Below are 21,647 nucleotides of genomic sequence, written 5' to 3'. Positions count from 1 at the left end.
GGACACAGGGGTGGAAAGAACTCAATCTTCGATAAGATAATTAAGCCTCTAAAACAGCCAGTCTTCATACCTCACTCCAGTTGTGTAGGGTAATAATAACTAACCTTATTATTTAAGTCAGCTGCAGGGGAGTTTCTGTCACTTGAAGCCATGAGCACCCTATCTGTTCTAACCTGAGAGGTGATCAGCTAAGCCAGTGGTCTATCTCCCTCCAGGACAGGTAGCCCACCAGCAGCTCAGGAGATGAATTTAACTGGTACACATTTATTTTAATAGTTATGTGTTAGTTTTAACATCAATCAACATAAACATATTAAGTAGACTATCAACCCAAACAATGTTTCTTTTCTAAATAAATTTGTATGTGTAAAAAATGTGAGTTATTTTAAAGGAGAATATTAGGTAAGTAATAGTACAAGCGGCACAGAGTGGAATATGGTATATGGAACACGACTCTGAAATGTGGGCAAATTGGATTAAAGGCTGCTAAGGAATTGGCCTTTAAGGAGTGAGAGGAGAAGGGAGCAGAGACACCAAGACTAAGAGACCTTCAACTCAACAGCCACGAATTAAGTACCTTTATGTGCAAAGCCTGGGCCAAGCACTGGGCATGCAGCGAACAGCAAAACACTCATTTGCCCCCCTGTCCTGGTGCTTCCCGTCTAGGGGGGAGGTGGCCGGTGACTAGGTAACTTTACAACACATTGGTTCACTACAGGGCTGCTAAACTCTACGTGGAATACATGGGGATTCGGAGTGTGTACGTCAGAAGGACCCGGCTTCATCGGGAGGAAAGAAAAAGGCCACGAGAGATTAAAAATGAAGTTGTTAGGGTAGGGCCTAATCCAGGACGACTGCTGGGGCCATTCGGGCACAGGGACAAGCACAGGGAGAAGACGATGTGAAGACACAGGGAGAAGACAAACGTCTAAGAGCCAAGGAGAGAGGCCTGGAGAGATCCTTCCCTCACAGCCCTCAGGAGGAAGCAAACCTACTGAGACTGTGATTTTGGGCTTCCAGACTCCAAAACCGAGATGATCGATTTCTGTTGCTTATGCCCCCCACTCCGTGGTAACATCACAGCAGCTCCAGTAAACTAACACAGAGGCCTGAGGCTGGTGTCCTCTACAGTTAAAGAGCCCCACTCACCGTGGGAGCAAACAGACTTGAGTTTGGGCAGGGAGGATCCTGGCTGGGCCTGGGGACTTAGCAGAGCAGCACCCTTGTGCTCCGTAGGCCTCACGGTTCTCCATCCCTCAGCCCCCAAATGGGAGATCTGCAGCGGAAACCCTCTTCCCTCCTGGGGAGCAAGCAGGTAAGGAAAACCCCCAGCCCTGCCAGGTTATGGGCTCCCTGATGTTCTAAGCTTGGATCAGTTATAACAGTCCCGCCGGGACCGTGGGGTTTATTGCCAGGAAGAGAAACCCCAGGAAGCCAGCCTTCCTGCTTCTGGGGCAGTGGGGGCAGTGGGGTGGGGTGAGATTCTGCAGCCATGACTCATGCAAGGTTTCACGGGGAAGGAAATGAAGAGTCATAATGACCATACTGAAAAGTAGTTAAGATCATTTTCATGGCGGCCTTACACAGAATTAAAACTGAAGATTCGATCCTGTTTGTGACTGCAGCTGCCATGAACTAACATGCGAGCAGACTGGGCAGGGTGAGCTTAGTGCCCGGACCCAGGCTGGGCACAGTGAGCATATAGGCCTGCATCCAGGGCAGGGGGACTCGGAGCTTCTATGGAAGAGGCTCACCCATCCGTTCCCTTCCTAGGCCTCGGATCCCTTGGAACCTCACGGGTGTCTGCCCCTTGGGTGGGGTCACCATCAGGGCTGGCCCTGGCCGGTAAGAGAAGGGCAGGGGCCTCCCTTGGCCAGACTTCAGAGAGCCCGAGAATGAAACTCCCTGTTGTCCTGGTAAGAAGAAACCCTCAGGCTGCTGAGAAAGCGAAGAATTTGTAGCCAGGCCTAGAGCTGCTAGTTTTTCCATTCCCAGTGTTCCTGGACCTGAGCAACACCCCCGGCAGCAGAAAGACTTGGACAGACAGCACTGAGGAAATCCCAGAGAAGTGGGGGGCCCAGCAGGGAGAAAAACAAGCTTTCATAGAGGCCAGGAGATTGACAGGTGCTAAGTTGGGGGTGTGAGGCTGAGCCAGGGCTGTGCCACACACCAAGACTCAGAAGCTGGGAGAACCTCTCCTCTCCAACAGCCAGCGCTCTGAGGGCTGGGCAGTCAGTACTTTCAGGCCAGAGGTTGGCATCAGTGCTTCCGTCTGTCTAGCATTTATTGAGTGCTGAGTGTTTACCAAGCACAATATTAATAACAGAGAACTTGACAAGTAGGAGGTTGTTCTGTGGTGTCCCTGCCTTTGAACGTGGTCTAGATGGGCAGAGGCATCCTATGCCTTCTTTCAATGGAAGAAAACAGCAGGAATGGTCATAGAAAAAGGAGTCATTTGTCCAACTGCTTTAGCTGTCCCTGGGCTCATCCAAGCTCTATTTGCTTTGTGCTGACCCGGCTTCCAAAGTCAACCGGTATTTGCTGTGTGCCCTGCTGAGGGAAGTACAGAGCAGTTCATGCTGGAGTTCACGCCTACAAGGAGAAATGCACACGTGAGCTATCACTAATAGCACAGGCATTGAGGGTGAGGGCCCAAACCTTTGCCCTTTGCTCCACCACTTCCTCTAGGCACCCTCCAATGACCCCTGTCCTTGCCTCTCCATGATGCCAGGAGGAGGAAACATTTTTAGAAGGGAGCACAACAGAAAAGACCATATTCCCCCAGACCCCCTCACCCCTACCCCTGTCCCTGATGGGGAAGAAAATGCCAAAGGATCACAGAGGAGCGAGCTGGCTTGCCCACCCTGAAAGTTCTTGGTAACCACGACCAGAACTATTCAATGAGGGCAGGGCCTGCCATGTGTCAGGCACTGTGCAGTTCTTCTTTCCAACCTTCACAATAATTCTGTAATATAAGTGGTATCTCTCCATTTTATTGGTGTGAAAATACAGACAATGAAAAGATTAAGTCACTGCCAAGGGTACAGAGCTGGAGGTAGGATTTAATGGGGGAGAGTCCGATGACAAAGGTTTCCTCCCAGCCCGCCTCGAAATTGTTCACTGTTTCCACAGTGATTACAACTAATTCAATTTTAAGAATAATAAATTTGGAGTGCGTCTGAAAGGGAGTCAAGCAGCTATAAATAAAGGCTCATGTCTATTTCTCCTGAGCAAGATCCAGGAAATTGTACGGAGCCACAGTTCTACCTGGAATCCATTTCTCATCCAAGGCCGTCCTTTCTCTGGGCACCGCAATGCGAGCGGAGAGGCCATCCGCACTGTCTCCGTGAGTGCTGCTGTGCGTGCTGTGCGGTGGCAGTTTATTCCAGGAACCACGCTGCGGAGCATGATCAAAAATAGAAATGCGGGTTTTGCACATTTCATTCCCACTTTGACCCTCTCCATAGTGGGTCGGATGGCTGCTGTGGTTAATCAAACTTTATTGACACTCGATGTGTCCCAAGTTGGCTTGAAATGCCAGGTGCCTCAAAGGTGACAGTTACCTTCAGAAGAGCACTTACGTCAGTCTAATTTCGTAAGCACATTAGCCTCACTTGAGGCAGTTTCTAAACTTCAACAGGCACTTAGAACTGTGTTCTTCAAAGCTTGGGCCGTGGTCAAGCATGGGTTTTGACTTAATGTTTTGAAACAGTGAGGATGACTAACCAGGGAGATTTGATATGGCCTAACTAACAACAGGTCCATTTAGGTTCATTCCTGACCCTCCTGGTTTGGACAGTTGATCCTAGCAACCAAGGCTCAGTTCCCATAACAGTCGTGAGCTGGAGGCCGACAAAGTGAGCTACTGAGGCCTGTATGGAGGGAGCCAAGGGGGAAATGGAAGGCAGGGCAGCGAAGAAATCCTGCATTTTCTGGTCTGTTCCCACTCAGCCCCTGCTGGGGTCTGACTTCCCACCACTTAGTATTTATTCATCTCTTCTAGTCAGTACTGAACTTCCCAAACGACCACCACCGATCAGCAGCAACATAAAGGTAGATTTTCATAAGCCAATTATATGCCATGTAAAAGATTATCCTTTATTGTAAAAGTCTACCCTTTTCATTATTTCTTGTTAAAATATGCTTTTAGGAAGTATTGGTGATATTAGGTGGGAATTTGTTGTCTTTTGAATGTTCTCACATAGCAAGATTAAAAGTTAGCACTTTGTCAGGGGTTGCTAAATTTGGGGAATTTTACTGGATCAGGAACCTTTGCATTAAAACATTATTCTCAGAAAGCCTGCCTTTGGAGTGCCAACGGCATGGTGAGTCCAGGCCAGTCCTGTGAGAGTGAGCTTGCAGGTTCCTCCTGCTCTGAAAGGTGGGGCCCAGTTCAGCGAGCACAGGGAGAGGGGGTAGGGAAGACTTCATGCTGGGGGTGTCAGGCAAAGGCACGGGGTGTTTACTTTATAATTCCGCCAAAGCTCTTCCTAGCTGCCTCTCCACCAGAGCGAGATGGAAAAAAAGAGGCAAATAAATCCCCTGAGGAAAGAGAAGGAAAACTGGGCAGAGTACAGACTGGAAGGGAGGTTATATTATGGGTGATTTATCATCAGTCAAAAAAGACGGGTTATTGTCAGGGCATCTCTTATCAGTGTTTTCTATCTTTTCAAAGTCCTGAACGAGAGGAAATTGCCTCAAAATGAAACAGCAACGGGTCTAGTTAGGACTTGCTCTTCCCCCAGTCTAGAAAGCTCTTCCCCACCTTCTCCATCTTTCAAGGCCCCAATGAAACTGTTCTTCACCCCATTCCAGCCTTCCCCAGGTAGGCCCACTGCCTCCTTACTTAAGGGCCCCCTCCGTACCTTATTCATAGTTCTAGTACAGCCCCTCTCGTTAGATATTTTTAAATAGGTCACTTCCTTCTGATTATGAAAACATAAAAGTTAAAATGTTGAACCTTTGAAATAATAACAAACTTATGCAAAGCTCGCTAGGAGCCTGGCCCTCTTGTAAGCAGTTTCCAGATGTCAGCCAAGTTAATCCCCTCAATAACCCTATGGCTCAGCAGCCCCAGGGGTCACCCCACTTTCATAGCCAGAACCGGCCCGATTGATCTCCCCGCCTCTGGTGCTTGACACAGTGCTGGCCACAGTCAATGGCTAGTAAAAGATTTCTGAGTTTACAAGAAAGAGAACAGTTTAATTTGGATTTTTCACGTGTTGCAAATTTAGGACTCTGGGACTGGTCTAAATGATGTTTGGAAGCTTTGTCCAGCTGTTTAGTTGTGGAAACCAGCAATTAACTTGCACACTCTAGTCTCATTGAGTGTGTATCAGTACACTCAGATTTGCCAATTTATTGATGACTGACTGGCAGTTCTGGGTGGGTATGTAATTCTATCTCCACCTTGGATGTGCTGAAGTTATGTGGGTGTGTACAAAATTAGTTATGTGTGTGTCCCAAAGGATTGGCAAATTAGTACATTGTGCCTGTGTCAACACTTCTATTTTTAAACTCCACTATTTACTTACTTAACTAGCTTTTGGCTTTACTAACAGCTATTAGTACAGCAAACTGGTATTTAATGAAGCAGGAAAAATAATAAACCATATTGACGTTATTCCTCCAAATCACTGCTTTTTAAAAACATCTCTTTGCTGGGAAGGCAAAATGGAGCTGGAGAAGATCCAGAGAAATGCAATAATATGGTCAAGAAAATGGAATTATAGAGCCAAAAAAAAGAGTCTCTTTTTCCTGGAAAGATGAGAGAAAATGTAATAAAAAGCTATAAAATTGTGAAAGGTACAACGAAGATAAACATGGAGAGTTGGTTCCAAATTCCAAAATAACAGAATTACTTTTCCTTTCTACCTTGGAGGTCAAGGTAAATTGAGGTACGTAAAGGAAAATATTACTGGGGGGAGTGGGGCGAGGGGTTAAGATGGTGGCGGAAGAGGTGGATCTTTCTCACACCTCCTCCCAAAACCAAACTGGAATTAAAACTAAGTGCCCTCTACCAGTCATGCCTCAAACCAAATATAATGCCCAATGACCCATGAATCAATGCATGTATTTCCTATTGTGCTTGTATATCAGATGATGAATTCGATCTTCCCTAGTATATACGTTATCTTCCCTTGGCCAGCTTCATAGCATCACTATTGTATACAAACAATTATCTTCTAATAACAGGTATTGTTTTATTGACGAATGACAGTCTTTCCCAACAGAACTGCCAGCAGGACACTATAATGCATGGGCTATTTGGCTGCTCTCTTGGTTATTAGTTCAAGTTCTGCCTTTGGCCGTAAGACATCTCTATCCCTCATTCTAGTGAATCCAAATCACTAAATTACCACGCGTTCCAGGTGCAACAGCCATGTCAAGGACCCCTCTGCCCATGTCAAGGACCCCTCTGCTCATAAACTCGCCTTTGGCTTGAGACACTGGGTCCTGGCACCCATGCCATCGAGGTGCCCCCAGACACATGTTCTAACACATAAGAGGGGTTGATGAAAAAGGGTTGGAAACACGGGTTTTGGTTGGGCATGAAGTTGCCATTCTGCTGGCTTCTCCCCACACAGCCTTCCCTTAGCAGATAATCACAGTTCACCCACATAAGATGGATATTAACGCTGCAGCGCTGCCTCGCAGGGGGCCCCTTCCCCGGCGCCAGCATCCACAGCTCCAAGTAAATCTTGGAGATTCTGCTTTAAATGGTAATTATTCTGGATACCTTGCTCTAACCGTTATCCTCCCAAAAGCGGGAAATGACTTTGTGGAAAGTCTTTTTTTTTTTTTTTTAAATAGTTTTAGTAAAGGCATAGTGGCTTCAGAAATGGAATATGTGTATTTCCATGAGCCGTTATGAAATGAACTTGCAGTGACTAGTAATTATTTCACATACCCACTCACCTCCTTCAGAGACCTTCCAGGAGTCAAGACCCCAAACCACTCTTAGGCTAGGGAGAAATTCCCAGGAAGCCCCTTCCTCCCAGACGCAGCACCGTGGCCATGCCAAGGGAAAAACACTTCTGAAACTGTGTTTCCCAATATTAGGGTACATTATGGATATGAAGTCTTAGTCCAAATCCCCTTGGTCATATAAAACATGTCACATAATTGTATTTTTGGTCAGGGAGGAGTGTTACAAAATAAATATTTCCCCATTAGAGCACACTGGGAAATGTTTGCTGACACCTACACTCAACCCCAGCAGGTTCCCTCGGAAGAGTTTGGCAAAGAGCAGGCCCCTCCTTAATGAGGTGCCGGAGTTGGTTGAAAATTAAATACTAATTTACAAAAAATTGTTGCATCTTAAAAATCAAAACTGAGGCCTGCATGTGGGTGTCTGCGCCTCTGCATTCCTCTGGCTTCGGGTCTGTGAAATGTCCCGGGTCAACGAAGGGTCACCATCTTTTATTGAATTGTGTAATTCCTTCTCTTTCTAAAGCAGGCTGTGGAAGACATCAAGAAGTTGTGTTGCTTTTTTTTTTCTTTCTCAGAGTTTTTTTCTCTCTCTATTTTCCCTACTGGAAAATTCTTTCAGAAACTATTGATTTTTTTTTCATTTGCTTCCAAGAGATTCATAGTTTCAAGGGCCATGCGAGTACAAATCAATGGGTGAGATACGTGCCGGTTCCTCCTGTGGAACTTTTTCCTCCAGCACACCCCCCGCTAGTCCTTGCCACCCTGTTATACCCAGGGGCTCTGAGGAGTCTTGTCTGCCCTGGCTCCTGCTTTCCTCTGGCTGCCAAGTTCAAGTGCGATGACCACAGAGCTGGCGTGGGGCTTGCACTCCCACTGCCCCTCTCCACAAGGTGGCTTAGTGTCTCATTTTCCACGACTCAAGTGCTCTCAGTTCCAGATCCAGCAATTTCCCCTCCAGCTTCCACGTTAACAGAATTCCTCGCCTTTATTTTCCCACACATGCACACCCTCACTCATTGGATTCACATAAAACTCGGGCTAGCTCCGTGGCATGCATTTTTAAGTGGAGTGATGGCTGCAAATTAGTTATTACACTGGTCCTTCCAAGGCAAACTGCATACATTTTTAATCCCCTAAGGTTCTAGAAGTATTTCTTTTACCTCTAATGCAGGCTTTTCGAGGTACCAGGGCCAAAGGTGAAGATGTAGCAGCAGGCTGGCCTTGGAGGAATCTTCCAGTCACCACACTGGCTCTGGCTGCTATATTCAGATCTTGGGGATGGGAGTTCTGACACTATCTGAGACCCAAATTCATCTACTTATTTTAACACCATTTTAACCAGAAAAGATTCTTTTTTGAGAGGTTGGAAGATGAGGAGATAGACAAAAATGATTCTAAATACATGAGACTAGCCAAGAAAAAATTTTAATGAATAATAAGGAGGGTATACGTGCTTGATTTGATATGAAAACATGAGTTCCACTCCTACATAGTATGCAGAAAGCTGAAAATAGTGCCTCTCCCATCCTAACGACAACAGAGAAGTCAGATAAACCACAAAACCATATATTTTCTTAAGTAATCAGAAAGCCAAGGCCATACAGAATCAAAAAGCCTGAACTCTCAGGAAATACAGCACCTCCAAGGAGAGATGGGACATAAGCACAGGCTTACTCGTGCTGAGCACAGGAAGAAGGTACCATGCAAAAAGTAATAAAGAGAATTCAGCTAAATTTTTAAATTGCTAAAGGCCAAAAGCTGACAAGCATGAGTTTATCACCCCTCCCCACATGTGCAAATACGAGAGGAATCCACACCCCCTTTCAGGCTCTTCTCCAGGGCCCTCCACCTTGCTCAGGGCTTGAGAAAGGGCTGAGAGCAGGGCAGTCCAGCAAAGAACCCCCCTCCCTGGCGAGGGCCAGACAAAAACAAGACAGCCCCAAAATGGAGGCACTTACGCTAAGTTTCACATCACCAAACCAAGACTTAACTTAGTTTCTGCCAGAAACGGATGCTGCCCAACTCATGAGTCGCTCAATAAAGCCAGTAAGATCTTTAACATTTACTCAGTTGAATTTCATTTTTTAACACACGTAAGAACCTTACCACAGTGTATTGCCAACTGCTCTCCATCAACATTTGTACAATTTTATGCATTTGACATACACACTTTATGCGCACATAATATACTGCTGTTATGTTTTTACTCCACAGTCACTTATCTTTTAGAACAAAAAAAGTTTTAATGTATTGTACTTTACCTTCAGTTGTTCAACTTCCAGTGCTCTTCGTATCTTTGTTTAAACGCGGGTTTGTTTTGTTTCACGTCCCTCCCGCCAGAACGGAACTTCTCTAACATTTCTTGTAGGGCACATCAGCTGGCATTAGTCTCAGTTTTTCTGAATTGTCGCCCCTAGGTTAGCGTGGAGGGTTCTGTTTTTGCTTTTCTGCTTCCTCCCCCGTTTTCTGCCAGTGCTCTAAGGAAAACAGTGCTTCGCCTTTTCTGCCTTTGCGCCTGGAGACTGAGGCTGCTGTTCCCGAGAGAGATGGAGGAGGGTCTGGGTGGGGTTTCGTGCCCTGGGCAGAGGCTGTTTTCCCCTCCCCAGACCGGCACCACGCAGGGGTCCTTGCTCGGGACAGTGGCCAGTCTTTCCTGCAAGCTCGATACTTTCCGTGGAGAAGAGCCTGCAGGAAGCTGCAAAGCCCCTCTGGCGTGTAGAACCCCGAGACTCCGGCCCCCGCCCCAGCCCCCGCGGAGAGCGCCACCAACGCTCACCTGTCCCAGGCGCGCATCGGCCGCATCTGAACCCAGTTAAGCAAGGCTATGCCCACGCTTCTCCACAGGCCCCGTTCATCCTTAGGTTTCAGGCTAGTTGATTGCCCTCTGGCCTCAGCTTTCTGATGGGTCCAAAAAAAGAAGTAAACCTGCCGTTTGTCTGGAGCTTTTAAAATAAGAGTGGAGGTGACACTCCTTCTAAATCTCTACATCTTGAGCTTTCTATCCTCTTGTCACCTGGTTAACCCACGAGGCCATTTCATTCCTCAATATGCTTTTCGTACCCACAAGAACGCCTTAGAGACAGCCACAGCTGACGACAATTGCAGATAACAGTACACTAGCAAGGAGGTGTTCCCATCACCCAGAGGGAGCATTCTTCCGGGGGCCTGCTCTACCCTGGGGGGAGCCTGAGGCCCAGCAGAGGGGGAAACCTGGGTCTCTCACCCCATGCTGGGAAGGGCCGGTAGAGAGGACAGCTTGCAGAGGGGACAAGGCTTCAGGAAGGCACCGGAGCCCCTCCCTTTCCAGGCCCCGGCTCAGTCTCCAGCACCTGTCTTTCCCCTGGGAGGCTGGGCCCTGCCCCACGCTAGCAGCATCCCCACGTGTCATGTCAGGATACCCCTCTCTGCAGCCGGGGAGGAGGGTGTTTAAGCGTTTGCAGGTGGAGATAACATGGTTGGGAAGCCTCATTTATTGGCATAGAAACAGGGACCAGAAGACATGGTCTGCTCCTACTCCGAGCTGCCTATTGTTTAAGGGTCTGAGCTGCCTTGGCCTCCAGTTGGTTCACTTGACTTCTCTCTCCTACAGAAAAGGGGCACAAGGCAAAGAGAGGCACACATTCACCTGCTGTGCCGACGGGGCCTGTATCCGTGTGCAAGTCCATTTCTTTCTTAATGAAGAGCTAATAGGGAGCTTCTGAATTACACTCAGGGCAGTCTTTCAGAGCAAAAGTCACCATTCTCTTGCCTTCAAAGTTTTCGATCTTTCTGTGTTTTTATCAATGAAATTGCTTATGGATATGCTACCCAAGAGCACTTTCATTCTTAGCAGGGCTCTCAGTTAATTCAAATTAGCATCCAACATGCACCTCAAAATACCCCCAAGAAGTAGCTTTTGTTTTCTATGCTTTACAGACAAAAAAATTGAACCTCATAGGGAATGACTAACCCAAAGTCACTCAGCTCCTAAGGAGAGGAAACACATTGGGTCAGCACTAGGGTACCCAGGAGGGTTCAGGAGGGGTTGGTAGGGGACAGTTTTAAGGGGGCTGCTTTCAGTGATGTACGTTCTTGCCTTTGTCACTAAGTCCTCCTGTTAAAGTCTTAACTTATCAGTTTTGGTCCCAGCAAGAAACAGATAACATGCCCAAGAGGAAAGTTTAGTAAAGGGACTTACTTATACAATGTAATAAGCAAGGTTTGAGGAAATCACCAGGGGATAGTGAAGAACCCTCAGGCTAATGTATTTGTTTGCTAGAGCTGCCATACCTGTAGCAAAATACCACAGGCTGGGTGGCCTAAACACCAGAAGTTAACTAGGTCACAGTCTGGAGGCTAGAAGTCCAAGAGCAAGGTGTTGACGGGTTTAGTTTCTTTTGAGGTCTCTCCGGGGCTTGCAGATGGCTGTCTTCTGTGTCCTCATATGTGTCTCCTCTGTACATGTGTATCTCTGGTGCCTCTGTATGTACTGACTCCTCTTTTCATAGGGATACCAGGCAGAGTGGACCAAGGCCCACTCAAATGCCCCCTTTTAACTTAATCATCTCAAAATATAGTTACATTCTGAGGTGTTGGGGTTAGGGCTTCAACAAATGAAATTTGGGGGACACAATTTAGCCCATAACGGTGGGGGGACTGTTATCGCCCTATGACTGAATGGGCAATAGGAAGCGGAGATTACCAGGATCCAGACCCCAGCAGGGATGGCGACATGGAGAGGGCCACCTGATAGGAGTGGGCATTTGGTAGAGAGGCGCAGCCCACGGGCCTGGCAGGGAAAGTGGGGGGATAAATACCCCGACATCAGTTTCCTCCCCTCTCTGAGTTCCCACTGGCACCTCTCTTTGGCTGAACCCAGTGGGAAGCCAGGGGCAAGGGAACCCATTGACGGTCCACTGCAGTCACCTCCTAGGCTTAGAGCCGGCGGGCCAGCGTAGAGGGACAAGTACAAGATACTCAGTGGCTGGCAATCTGAACATTAATTCTGCTCTGCAGCAGTGGTGACTTATGAGAGGCGCATCCACATGCTTGGCTTTCAATTATTCCTGGGTGTATTCAAAGGTGAGAGGACACTGAGGAAACAGCCGTCTGCAGGGTCATTCTGAGGAGACATTTCCTAAGAAAGCAGTCGTCAGCGGTGTCTTCCCTGAGATTAGTGTCAGAAGTGTCACCACACTGCTCACGCAGAGAAGTTGCAGGTATGACCTGGCTTCCCCCTCTCCTCGAGTCCTTGCCAGTCACCGAGTCCAGCTGCGTTCACGGGGGCACACGATTGAGCCTCTGGGCCTTTGTCCTTGCCGCCCCCTCTGCCAGGGGCACCCCTCAAACACCTGAGCACTGGCGGACTCTCATCCTCCCAGAACCCGTGCCTGGACCCTTGGGCCCAGTGCGGTGCCCTCAGGGTGCTCCGCCACATCTGACACTCCCATTGTCATACCGGGCTGCGTGGCTGGACCACACTGGCAGAAGAAAATTAACAAGTCCATTTGGGGGCCACCATGACAATAGGCCTTGGTCCAGATTCAAAAACAAAATCAAGGCAGTCACAGGACTAAAGACATTCTCTGAACTTCCTGTAATGTTAGGAGACTCCTGTTGGAGATGTAACAGGCACCCCAGTTTTACTGTTTTAGCCACGTGTCAGAGGACAACAGCAAGTGATAGGAGTGGTTATCCACAGACCTCGTTTTAATATGTCTTAGGGAGGAAAATAGCATAGATGAGGGTGGAGGGGGCTGGTATCCATGCATCCCTCTGAGCATAAGCTGGGGGACACTGCTAGGAGGTCAGAGGGCCCAGAGAGGCAGAAGTGACGGTCCCTGCCCTGCAACCCTTACAGCCGGGCAGCGAGACAGCGCTACGCACGCGAGGCTCCGGCAGCCGGCGGCGCTCCTGGGGCACCTCCCGGAGGCGCGGACCCTCTCCGGGCGCACAGTGAACGCGGCACTGACTGGCCCACTCGTGGTTCAGAACGCAGCCTGGGGGCCGGCTTCCCATCCTGACTCCTACCGCCCTGACACTGGACACATGATTTAATCTTTCTGAAGCTGTGTCATCATCTGCACAATGGAAATAACAGTGCCTTCCGCAGAGGATGGCCGTGAGGGGGAAATGAGCTAGTAGCGCAAATTAAGCACTCAGTAATGGTTAGTTGTCTTATTGACAAAAGTATACAGGGGCTCAGGAGAGAAATCCCCATGGGCTGGGCAGTCAGGAAGCTTCATGGAACCCGAGACTGGAATTAGTCCTGGGAAGGTGGGTTTGAAATGACTGTGGGTGAAGTGCAAGATGGGTCAAGAAATGACCCAAAACACCGGCCTAATGAGAGTAATTCCTATTGCCTCTGGGTTTAGACCCTTGTCCAAGTTACTTTGGTTTCTATTCTTCAATCAAGACTTCGGCCTCAGGCACCACCCCCTCCACAGCCTGTTTCCAGGTCTGGCTAATTCCCCTCCACTCCAAACCTCCATGATTTGCTACATGCCATGTGGCCCTCTAATTCCATCCCAAGGCTCCAGAGGTGCAGATCTGCAAACCAGCATGATTAGCCACCACTGCTGGCTTCCCATTCAGCATATAAATCTAGTGCCTGGGATTACCTCATGCCAGAAAACCGAAATCCAAGTCAGATGGTTAAGGCATTAATAGCAGTGAGTGTTGTAAAGACTCAACAATGCGAACCTTCCCAAAATGAACCATCCTGACCTCCCTTGCGCTGACAATGCGTGTGTGACATCATGTGTAAATGAGCCTTAAATTTGAACCAGGTGCCGAGAGCTGTCTGGCGTCTCCTGGCTGCTGTATTAACCACTAACATGCACAGGGGGATTCTGAGGCAGTAAAATGGAGCAAAACGATGGCAGTGACCAGCCCTGGGCGCAGCAGCTGTGCAGCGAACATTCAAATCACGCCCACCCTGTTGGGCCCAGGCCCCCAGGCCCTGTAAGGCTTATTTCCGGAGGGCTGGGGAACCCAGGGAATTTGGCTGGCTTCACTCAACCGACAAAAGCCTTCTATGCAAATCAAATCACTGGGACTTGCTTCCCAGACTTGATTCTGGGCTCTGTTTTGATTTGCATCCATGAGGTAGGACTCTGAAGCTCAGGCTAAAGCTTGGCAGCTGGTACCAGTCAAAGCCACTGCATGCAGGAGCAGGCAGCCTAAGATATATTTGCGAAGGGCACCATTTCCAAGGAAGAGAGCCAGCTCCGAGTCCTCAGGTGCTATGATTTTTACCAGGTTGGCACCTGGAGATAAAAGTATGTCTCTGCCCATCGGGCATCACCAATTCCCCAAAGCAGGTCACATGACAAACAGGCTCTAGAGATCACTAAATAAAATTTGGAGGGGCTGGAATTAGGTATGTATGCGGGGTGGGCTGTCACTACCATTGTTACTTGTAGGTATGAGAAAGTAGATGAAGAAAGGTAAAGGTGAGTTAACAAGAAACTAAGCCTGGACAAAATTAAGGGTTTGGTTGGTTTTTGTTTTTTAATGCTTACTACTCATGGTGCCCAACAGCATGTTCATGTTAATAACCTGTATTCTGATCATCACTAGCAGGCCAATACAAACCGGAGACAGTGAGCATAGGAAGGAGGCATATGAAGTGATTCTCTCTTGGTGGGGACTGTTCTAGAAGCTGTACATATGCTAGTGAAAAGAAGCTGGAGCCAAAGAGAGGTGAAAACCCACACTCCATAGGTCCTATAGGATTTCAGCTCCAAAGAAGCCCCTTGTTCAGGGCAAGCTCTTAAACCACTAGCACTCACTGCACTGTACTGTGAAGTAGGGTGTGGTGGGGTGCGGATAGGAGGCAGGTCTCAGACAGAGGGTATAAAGGGGCTGGTACATGTAACATCTTTCCTAAAAGCTATCACAGTGTGGTTAGATATAAATATATAAGAATTTGTATATTTTGTAAAAAAAAAAAGGGAAAAAAAGTAAAAGTAGCATCAAGGTATTGGGGATGGGTCTCCTAAAGTTACATGAAGTCACAGTCTTAGAGGTCATTCAAGAAGATGGAGTATTGAGTAGGTTTTGAGGACGAGCAGGAGCTTGGGCGAGGAAGCAGAGCACAGCACAGAGGGCGGTGCAGAAGTGTGGAGGCAGGAACGCATGGGAGTCCCTTCAGGTAACAGAGTAAGACCCCTTACCGCTAACAGGTTCTGAGGGCATGAGGGATTCCCCAAAACTCCTGAAAAAGTTCCTCATGACCCCTGGAGCTGAAACTCTGGAACAAATTAAGTGTGGGTTTGTAGATGACCAGCACTTGAAGGCTCAAAGTTGTTCTTTTCATATGGCTTTTGGGAGATGATGGTGACAGTGCAGAGAGGCAACTGATGTTTCTCTGTCCTGCCCCTCTCAAAGGCCCTCCACCAAGACTTACTTTTTATTTGATGTAAAGTCCAAACTCAGCCTCGCTTCCAGTATCCTCTACAACCAGGATCCTACCCTTCAGCTTTATTTCTCAAACTGCCATTACATCTTTGCTTCTGGCAAAATTTTTACTTGTCATTTCAAAAATATACCATTTTCATGTACACTTGTTAACTATTTTCTTTCCAAACCGGAATGCCTTCCTCCCTCTCACTTCTACTTTGGTTATCCTGTGATTTTGCTCAGTTCTTACTTCCTCCTCAAAATTATCCCCACTCCCCCAGAAGGCAGTGAGCCCCCATCCCTATGAAATTGTCCAGCAGAGCTTTTAATGTTCATATTACCCATCAAGCTACATCATTCTTTCAACAAGAGCCCACTGATGGCCCAGTATGCACATGGCGCGCACAATGGCCAACCCTGTCCTCGGGATATTACAATCCTAGTCATTATACAGAGGTCATCTCTACTAAATTGTCATCCCCAGGAGTGGGTTACCAACTAAAGAACAAATACCATATATGCTGAACAATGCCACGGACCTATGTGACAGGCAAAATCACCCTCTCACAAACGAGGTTGGGAATGGAGTTCAAGAATTTTCTCTCGCCAGAATAAAGTTCTAAGTTGCCAAAGTCTGGTTCTCTGATTTACTGAAAGCCAGTTTTTGTTTTACTATAGAAGTGACAACATTGTGAAATGTTTAAGTAACAGTCTGGGAGTGATTAGACATCTTTTGGGAGATTTGAAAAGAAAAAAATCTGGGAAACCATTTTTACATTGACATTAAAATGCCTGAATGCAACTCTATTTAGTCTGGTTAGCTAATACGTTGAAAACTATTCTGGATGAGTGGAGGGAAAAGAATTTGTGTGAATGCAAATGAATGACAAATCTTTAGACAAAGACATGGGGGCCCAAGTCTCTAAGTATTTTGCTTCCCTATGAAATATGTTACTGTGAAATGTAAATACATTACTGATTGACTTTCTATATAACATTTAAACCTATGAAGTTTTATAGTAAAAATACTGTTTATTTACTAAATCCTGAAATGTTGACAAAATTTTGTAAAGTCTATAAATCAGGAATCGATTATTTAGATATTTTCCCTTCCAAAATTTAGGATCAGCAATTATTGGGAAGAAAGTCAACTAAATCATTAATCCATTTCTATAACCAACATCTATTTATATACATTTTTCTTTCCAAATATAAGATAATTGAATTCAATGAGAATTAGAGGTGAGAAAATCTTTACTGAATTTTTAAATATAGACTCTGCTTATTTAGATCAGTAGTTTTCTAATGCTGGCCCACAGGAGAGTTTTCATTGGTCTTTGAGAAAAATAAGAAATATGTAGCAAGTTTTTAACAAATGTAGACCTACTGAATTTAAGGAACTCTATTTTATATTATGACCTTCCTTACCTTTTCATATGAAAGGATGGTGATAATAGGTGGCAAGTTTTTTTAATATCCTCAATCAATTTGCAAAATAAAAAGTTGATAATCTTAAAAATGTCCCCCAAGTTTATTTTCAAGTTCTAAGGATCCAAAAGAACTCCAAATTCTAGGAAACACTGAATTAGACTGTTGATAGTATGAGCTATATTTCAATTTTTTAAAAAATTGCATTTGCAGAGAGTCGTAGAACACAACAAAATGGGTTTATTCATCCCTTTTTTAAGGGATCCAAGATTTTTCAAAGTCTGATTGACAAATATTGGAACACATACTTGGTCTATGTAAAAGCCCACATACCTCTCCTTTGCCTAGAATTTCCTCTGAAATACTTAATAAAGAAGAAACAACAAACACTGTGAAAATAGACCATGACTCAGGACGGAGACACAAAGCGGGCCAATGCTGTCTGGCTGGTGTGATGGAACAAACTTAGGCAAGTGCAACATTTTAAATGAAAAGGCAGCTTTCAGCACAGTTAATACTGACTATGTATCTACTATGAGCAGAACCTTTCTGTGGGAAAAACTCCAACAGTTGGATATACTTAACGAGTGTTAGTGTAATAGTTAAGCACACGTTTTATAGTCAAACTTGAGCTTAAATTATGGATGTGTGACCCTGCACAAGTCACTTAACATCATAACCTCTCTGAACTTTAATTTGTAACCTATTAGGAAGTGGGAGATAGGACAAAAGCAAATGTAGGAGATGTTTCAAAGGAAGAACTGATATGGTGACAGATTGGAGTAAAGAGTAAAAAGATATAGTGTGTAGATTCCATTATGCATTCATTCAACAAATATTTACTAGCCTCTCCCAGGTACCAGGTACCAAGTACCAGTTTAAGCTCTAAGGATTTGGTGATGAACCAGACAGACAAGTCCAAGTTCTTATGAAACTTGCAGTCCGGTGGACTCACAACAAACAAACAAGCTTGCTGGTAGTGACCTGCACAGCACGGTAGTTACGAAGCATGACTGCATGTTGGGGGTGGCTTGTTTATGTAAGAAGGTCAGGGAAGACCTCTCTGAGTGGGTAATACCTGGGCTGATGCTTGAACGAGGAGCCAGGCCTTGCAAAGAAAGGTCTTTGCAGAGAACGTTCTAACTGGGGGGAAAGGTGCACACCAGGGAACACGTTTGGTGTGTTAAAGGGACAGAAAGGCCTGTGCGGCTGCAGAAGAGTGAAAGACATATGAGATGAGGTCAGAGGAAGATGCAGGTACAGACGAAATAGAGCCTTGTAGGCCATGGTACAGGTTTCACTCTAGGTGAAGCAGGTTAGTGACATGATCTGATTTACATTTTAAACAACTAGTTTGGCTGCAGTCTGAAAATGGGTTGCAGGTGGCAGAAATGGAAGCAAGAAAACCAGTTGGGAGGTTAGATCAAAACAGTGGGGCCGCTGACAGACATAGGAAAACTGCGGAGAATAATCCTGAACACGTTGGGTTTGAGGTAACTGTGAGGCACCCAAGCGGAAATGTCCCGGAGCAATGGGAAATATGGAAAATAGGGGAGACTTTAGGTTGTGCCTACTGACTTGGGAGACCCTTCCAGGGGGCTAAGAAATCAAGATTAGAGGACTCCATGGGGACATAACCTCACCCAAAGAGACTAACAGCAACTTAGAGGAAACATTTCTAGTGGTGGGGTTCCAGGCTCTGTAGTCACTCTTGTCTCATTGAACATTTTTATCTGTGAATGAGATAAATGGTAGGATAGTGAAGGATGGCAAAAAGCTGGTAACAGCCCTGGCCGGTGTGGCTCAGTTGGTTGGGTGTTTTCCTGTGGTTCGATTCTCCGTCAGCGCACACACCCGGGTTGTGGGCTCGATCCCTCAGCATCAGTGTTTTGCTCTCACATTGATGTTTCTTTCTCTCTCTCCTTCTCCTTTCCTCTGTCTCTAAAAATCAATTAAAAATTTTTTTTAAAAGCTGGGAACAATGATGCACTAGAATCAAGATTCAAAAAAGGATCTTGACCACTGAAAGGATGAGCTGAAGCTAACAAAATGAAATTCAGCAGATATATAATGTAGATAACAGGTATGTGTATACAAATATATGTACGTGTGTTTGTGTAAATATTCCTTCATACTTAAAAAAATTAAAATCAATAGCATAAGTCCCAGAAAATCTGACAGTTCGCTTGAAAAAGAGCTGGAGCTTCTTATTGACCACATACCTTATCAGCCTAAAGTGCAACGTCATCATGAAAAAGCTGATCGGAGTATGTTGAAACATACTCAGAGTAAAATCAGAGTGTGTTGATAACATTTAATATAAAACTACAAAAATTATTTTTCTGGGGAAGAATATACATCAGTAGTGCAAATTAACTACATCAGTCAGGATTATTTCTAGAAAACTATTTTCTGATCAGGATGCTGAGTAGGTGAAAACTGTGATTTGAAGAACAGTCAAGTAATAAAATTGTACATATATTCAAGTCAGTGCTTAACAGCGTGCTCGAGCTCTTCCCAAATATCATGTAATCTAATTTATCTAATTTAAAGAAACAAAGTGTATTTCCCCTGGTTGAGAGAAAACTCAGTCTTCAAACACTGAAGGTCTTCAGAGAATTCAGAGAATTAAAGTAACTTGTCCAAACTTAGACAGAAAGAGGTAGAACTAGAATTAGAACACAAGTAAGACTGACTCCAAAATCTTCTTTAAAAAATATAAATATAAACCTGGCTGGTATGGCTCAGTTGGTTGGAGAATCCTCTGGTGCACCGGAAGATCGCAGGTTCAATTCCCAGTCAGGGCACATATGGGAGACAACGGATCTATGTATCTCTCACATCGATGTTTCTCTCTTTCTCTCTCCCTTCCTCCCTCTCTTAAAAAAAATAAAATAAAATGTGTAACCTTAAATATTTATATAAATACAGATATAAATATACATATATGAAAAAGTGTATATATAATTCTTCCTCTGAGTTAAGCAGTTTCACTTATCAAGTCTATCTGAAAAAGTTCAATCAGAAAAATCAAGATCGTATCTGAGCCTTTTTCAGGTAAGAAATGTGCCTAATTTAATTTTACAACTTTAGGACTGGTACAACCCTTAATACATAATATGTGATTAGTAAATATGTGCTCAATGAATTAGCCAGCCCCTTTGCTTAAATTTGTACATCAGTCACATTTTAGCTTATAGTGTGCCTAAGATAAAACACATACACATTAAAACACGTGAAAAACATTTCTCTGCAAGGCTTTTTTTCTTTATAGCATCCCATATTAGAATGTCTTTTAATCCATGTGTCTTTTTTTTTTTCCTGGCAACTCAATTTCCCTTTTCACCCATTTATTTCGTCCCACAGGTAAATGAACCCCTCATTCCCACCTGGTCACCTGGCCATCGGCCAAGATGAGTCTTCCTGCTCCTCATAACTGCTCACCTTAACTGACGGCCCAGCAAACTAGGACAGTGGGTCATGATGACAGTAAACACAGATATCAGACTGTTTAGGAAGGGGGAGAGGCAGCAAGGATCCTGATTGCAATGAGGAAACCACACCCACAATATCTTTATTCATCCTTTATCATAACTTTGCTTTCCTATTTTTCCCACTTCATATGGAAAGACTACAGAAGGATTACGGTAGGAAAAAAAGGATAAATTGTGTGTTTAAATTGGAAAAACAAATTTCTCACTACTATAGCAGGTTCTGAGAAGTTCTAAGACCAAAAATTATGACACCTAAAATTCAGGCAGAAGAATTTGCAGGAAACAAGTTGTTTTCAATAGTGCTAATTCTAACAGAGCCCCTGAGTACTGTCGACATGCCAAGAAGAAAAACAGGTTAACACTGATTGTTTGGGTCCCTGTGTTTCTAGCATCTACTTTCCATTTCTATATACTGCGCTGGCAATGTCAACGTGAGAGGCAGCCCAAATAGAAATACTCTCCACACCCAGCTACCCACAGATTATCCAGTAATTTGATCCTGCAAATACACAGGGCAGAGAAAGGGAAGAGAAAAACCGGTTTACCTTAAAAAGAGACCTTCCAAATTCATTAACATCTCATACAGTGCTCACAGAACTTTATTCCCAGGCTCTGCAACTGTTTCAGAGTCAATGGGCTATAGGACTTCCACCAATGGGAGGAACGCACATCTCAAATATAACTAACATAGGACACACTGAGAAAGAAAGGCATTTTCCCAAAGGATCTCTGCTCACTTCACCCCCACCCCATCCCCCAGTGGGGAAGAAAATAGTTGTTGAAGGGGGATGTTTTATGTGTTAGGCAAATACAGAACAGGGAGATGTGAAGATGATGTTTTTAGAAGACCGAGGATTATTTCATAACCCATTTAAAGGCATGTGTAAAGTTTACCTGAAAATGGATGGCTTGTTTCTGCTTTTCCATCGGTGAATTACTAACTTTAGTATAAACAGCGCCACGGTGGGAAGAAGCACTAGAGTACAGGAACAAATAAAGCCAGGTGGAAACTGCCAGATAATAGAGAATCTATGGTGCTTTCAAGACTTCAGCTCTAGACCTAGATTGTGCTGAATTTCAGATTCTGCTTCTAGGTGAAAAAGAAAAAACAACAACAACAAAGATTTCCAGGCCTTGGGTGTTTAAAGGGCCTTCACACAGTAAATCAACCCACTGCTGTCTTGTTTTCTCCGCAGCCAGACTGAAATAATACAGCACCAGCAGAGGTGTGAATTACCCCCATTCATCTTAATGGAGTGTTAACTTCAAAGGCTTGTTTTAACCATTTAAATGCTAAGCTCATGAGTAAACATTCCGTTAAAAAAGTACAATTTAAACATTCACCCTCAACATATGAAAGTAATTTATATTCTCAGCACTTCGTCTTTTAATTTAGCAAACAAGTCTCCA

General features: G+C 45.1%; 1 protein-coding gene across 4 annotated transcripts in view; it reads right to left on the bottom strand.

The window, feature by feature from the left end:
• Positions 1–21,647, bottom strand: part of SLC38A6 (solute carrier family 38 member 6) — a 96,900-nt gene that overhangs the window by 20,057 nt on the left and 55,196 nt on the right. The window contains exons 16-18 of one of the 4 annotated variants that reach the window (XR_013997375.1): positions 21,132–21,213; positions 19,474–19,622; positions 16,968–18,684 (exon numbers count right to left, since the gene is read on the bottom strand). The exons of 1 other annotated variant lie outside the window; for it this stretch is intronic. Coding sequence is in view for 2 of the 3 variants with exons in the window: in XM_081115939.1 (XP_080972065.1) it covers positions 21,181–21,213 (33 nt within the window). In the remaining variant the exon portion in view is untranslated. Of the gene's footprint in view, positions 1–16,967; positions 18,685–19,473; positions 19,623–20,108; positions 21,328–21,647 lie in introns of those variants that run through there. 2 more of the 4 variants (XM_081115939.1, XM_081115940.1) reach the window with 2 other exon arrangements.

Source organism: Miniopterus schreibersii (assembly GCF_964146895.1).
Source record: "Miniopterus schreibersii genome assembly, chromosome: 1".
In the NCBI taxonomy this organism is placed as follows: domain Eukaryota; kingdom Metazoa; phylum Chordata; class Mammalia; order Chiroptera; family Miniopteridae; genus Miniopterus; species Miniopterus schreibersii.
This window is presented reverse-complemented; position numbering and strand designations above follow the sequence as displayed.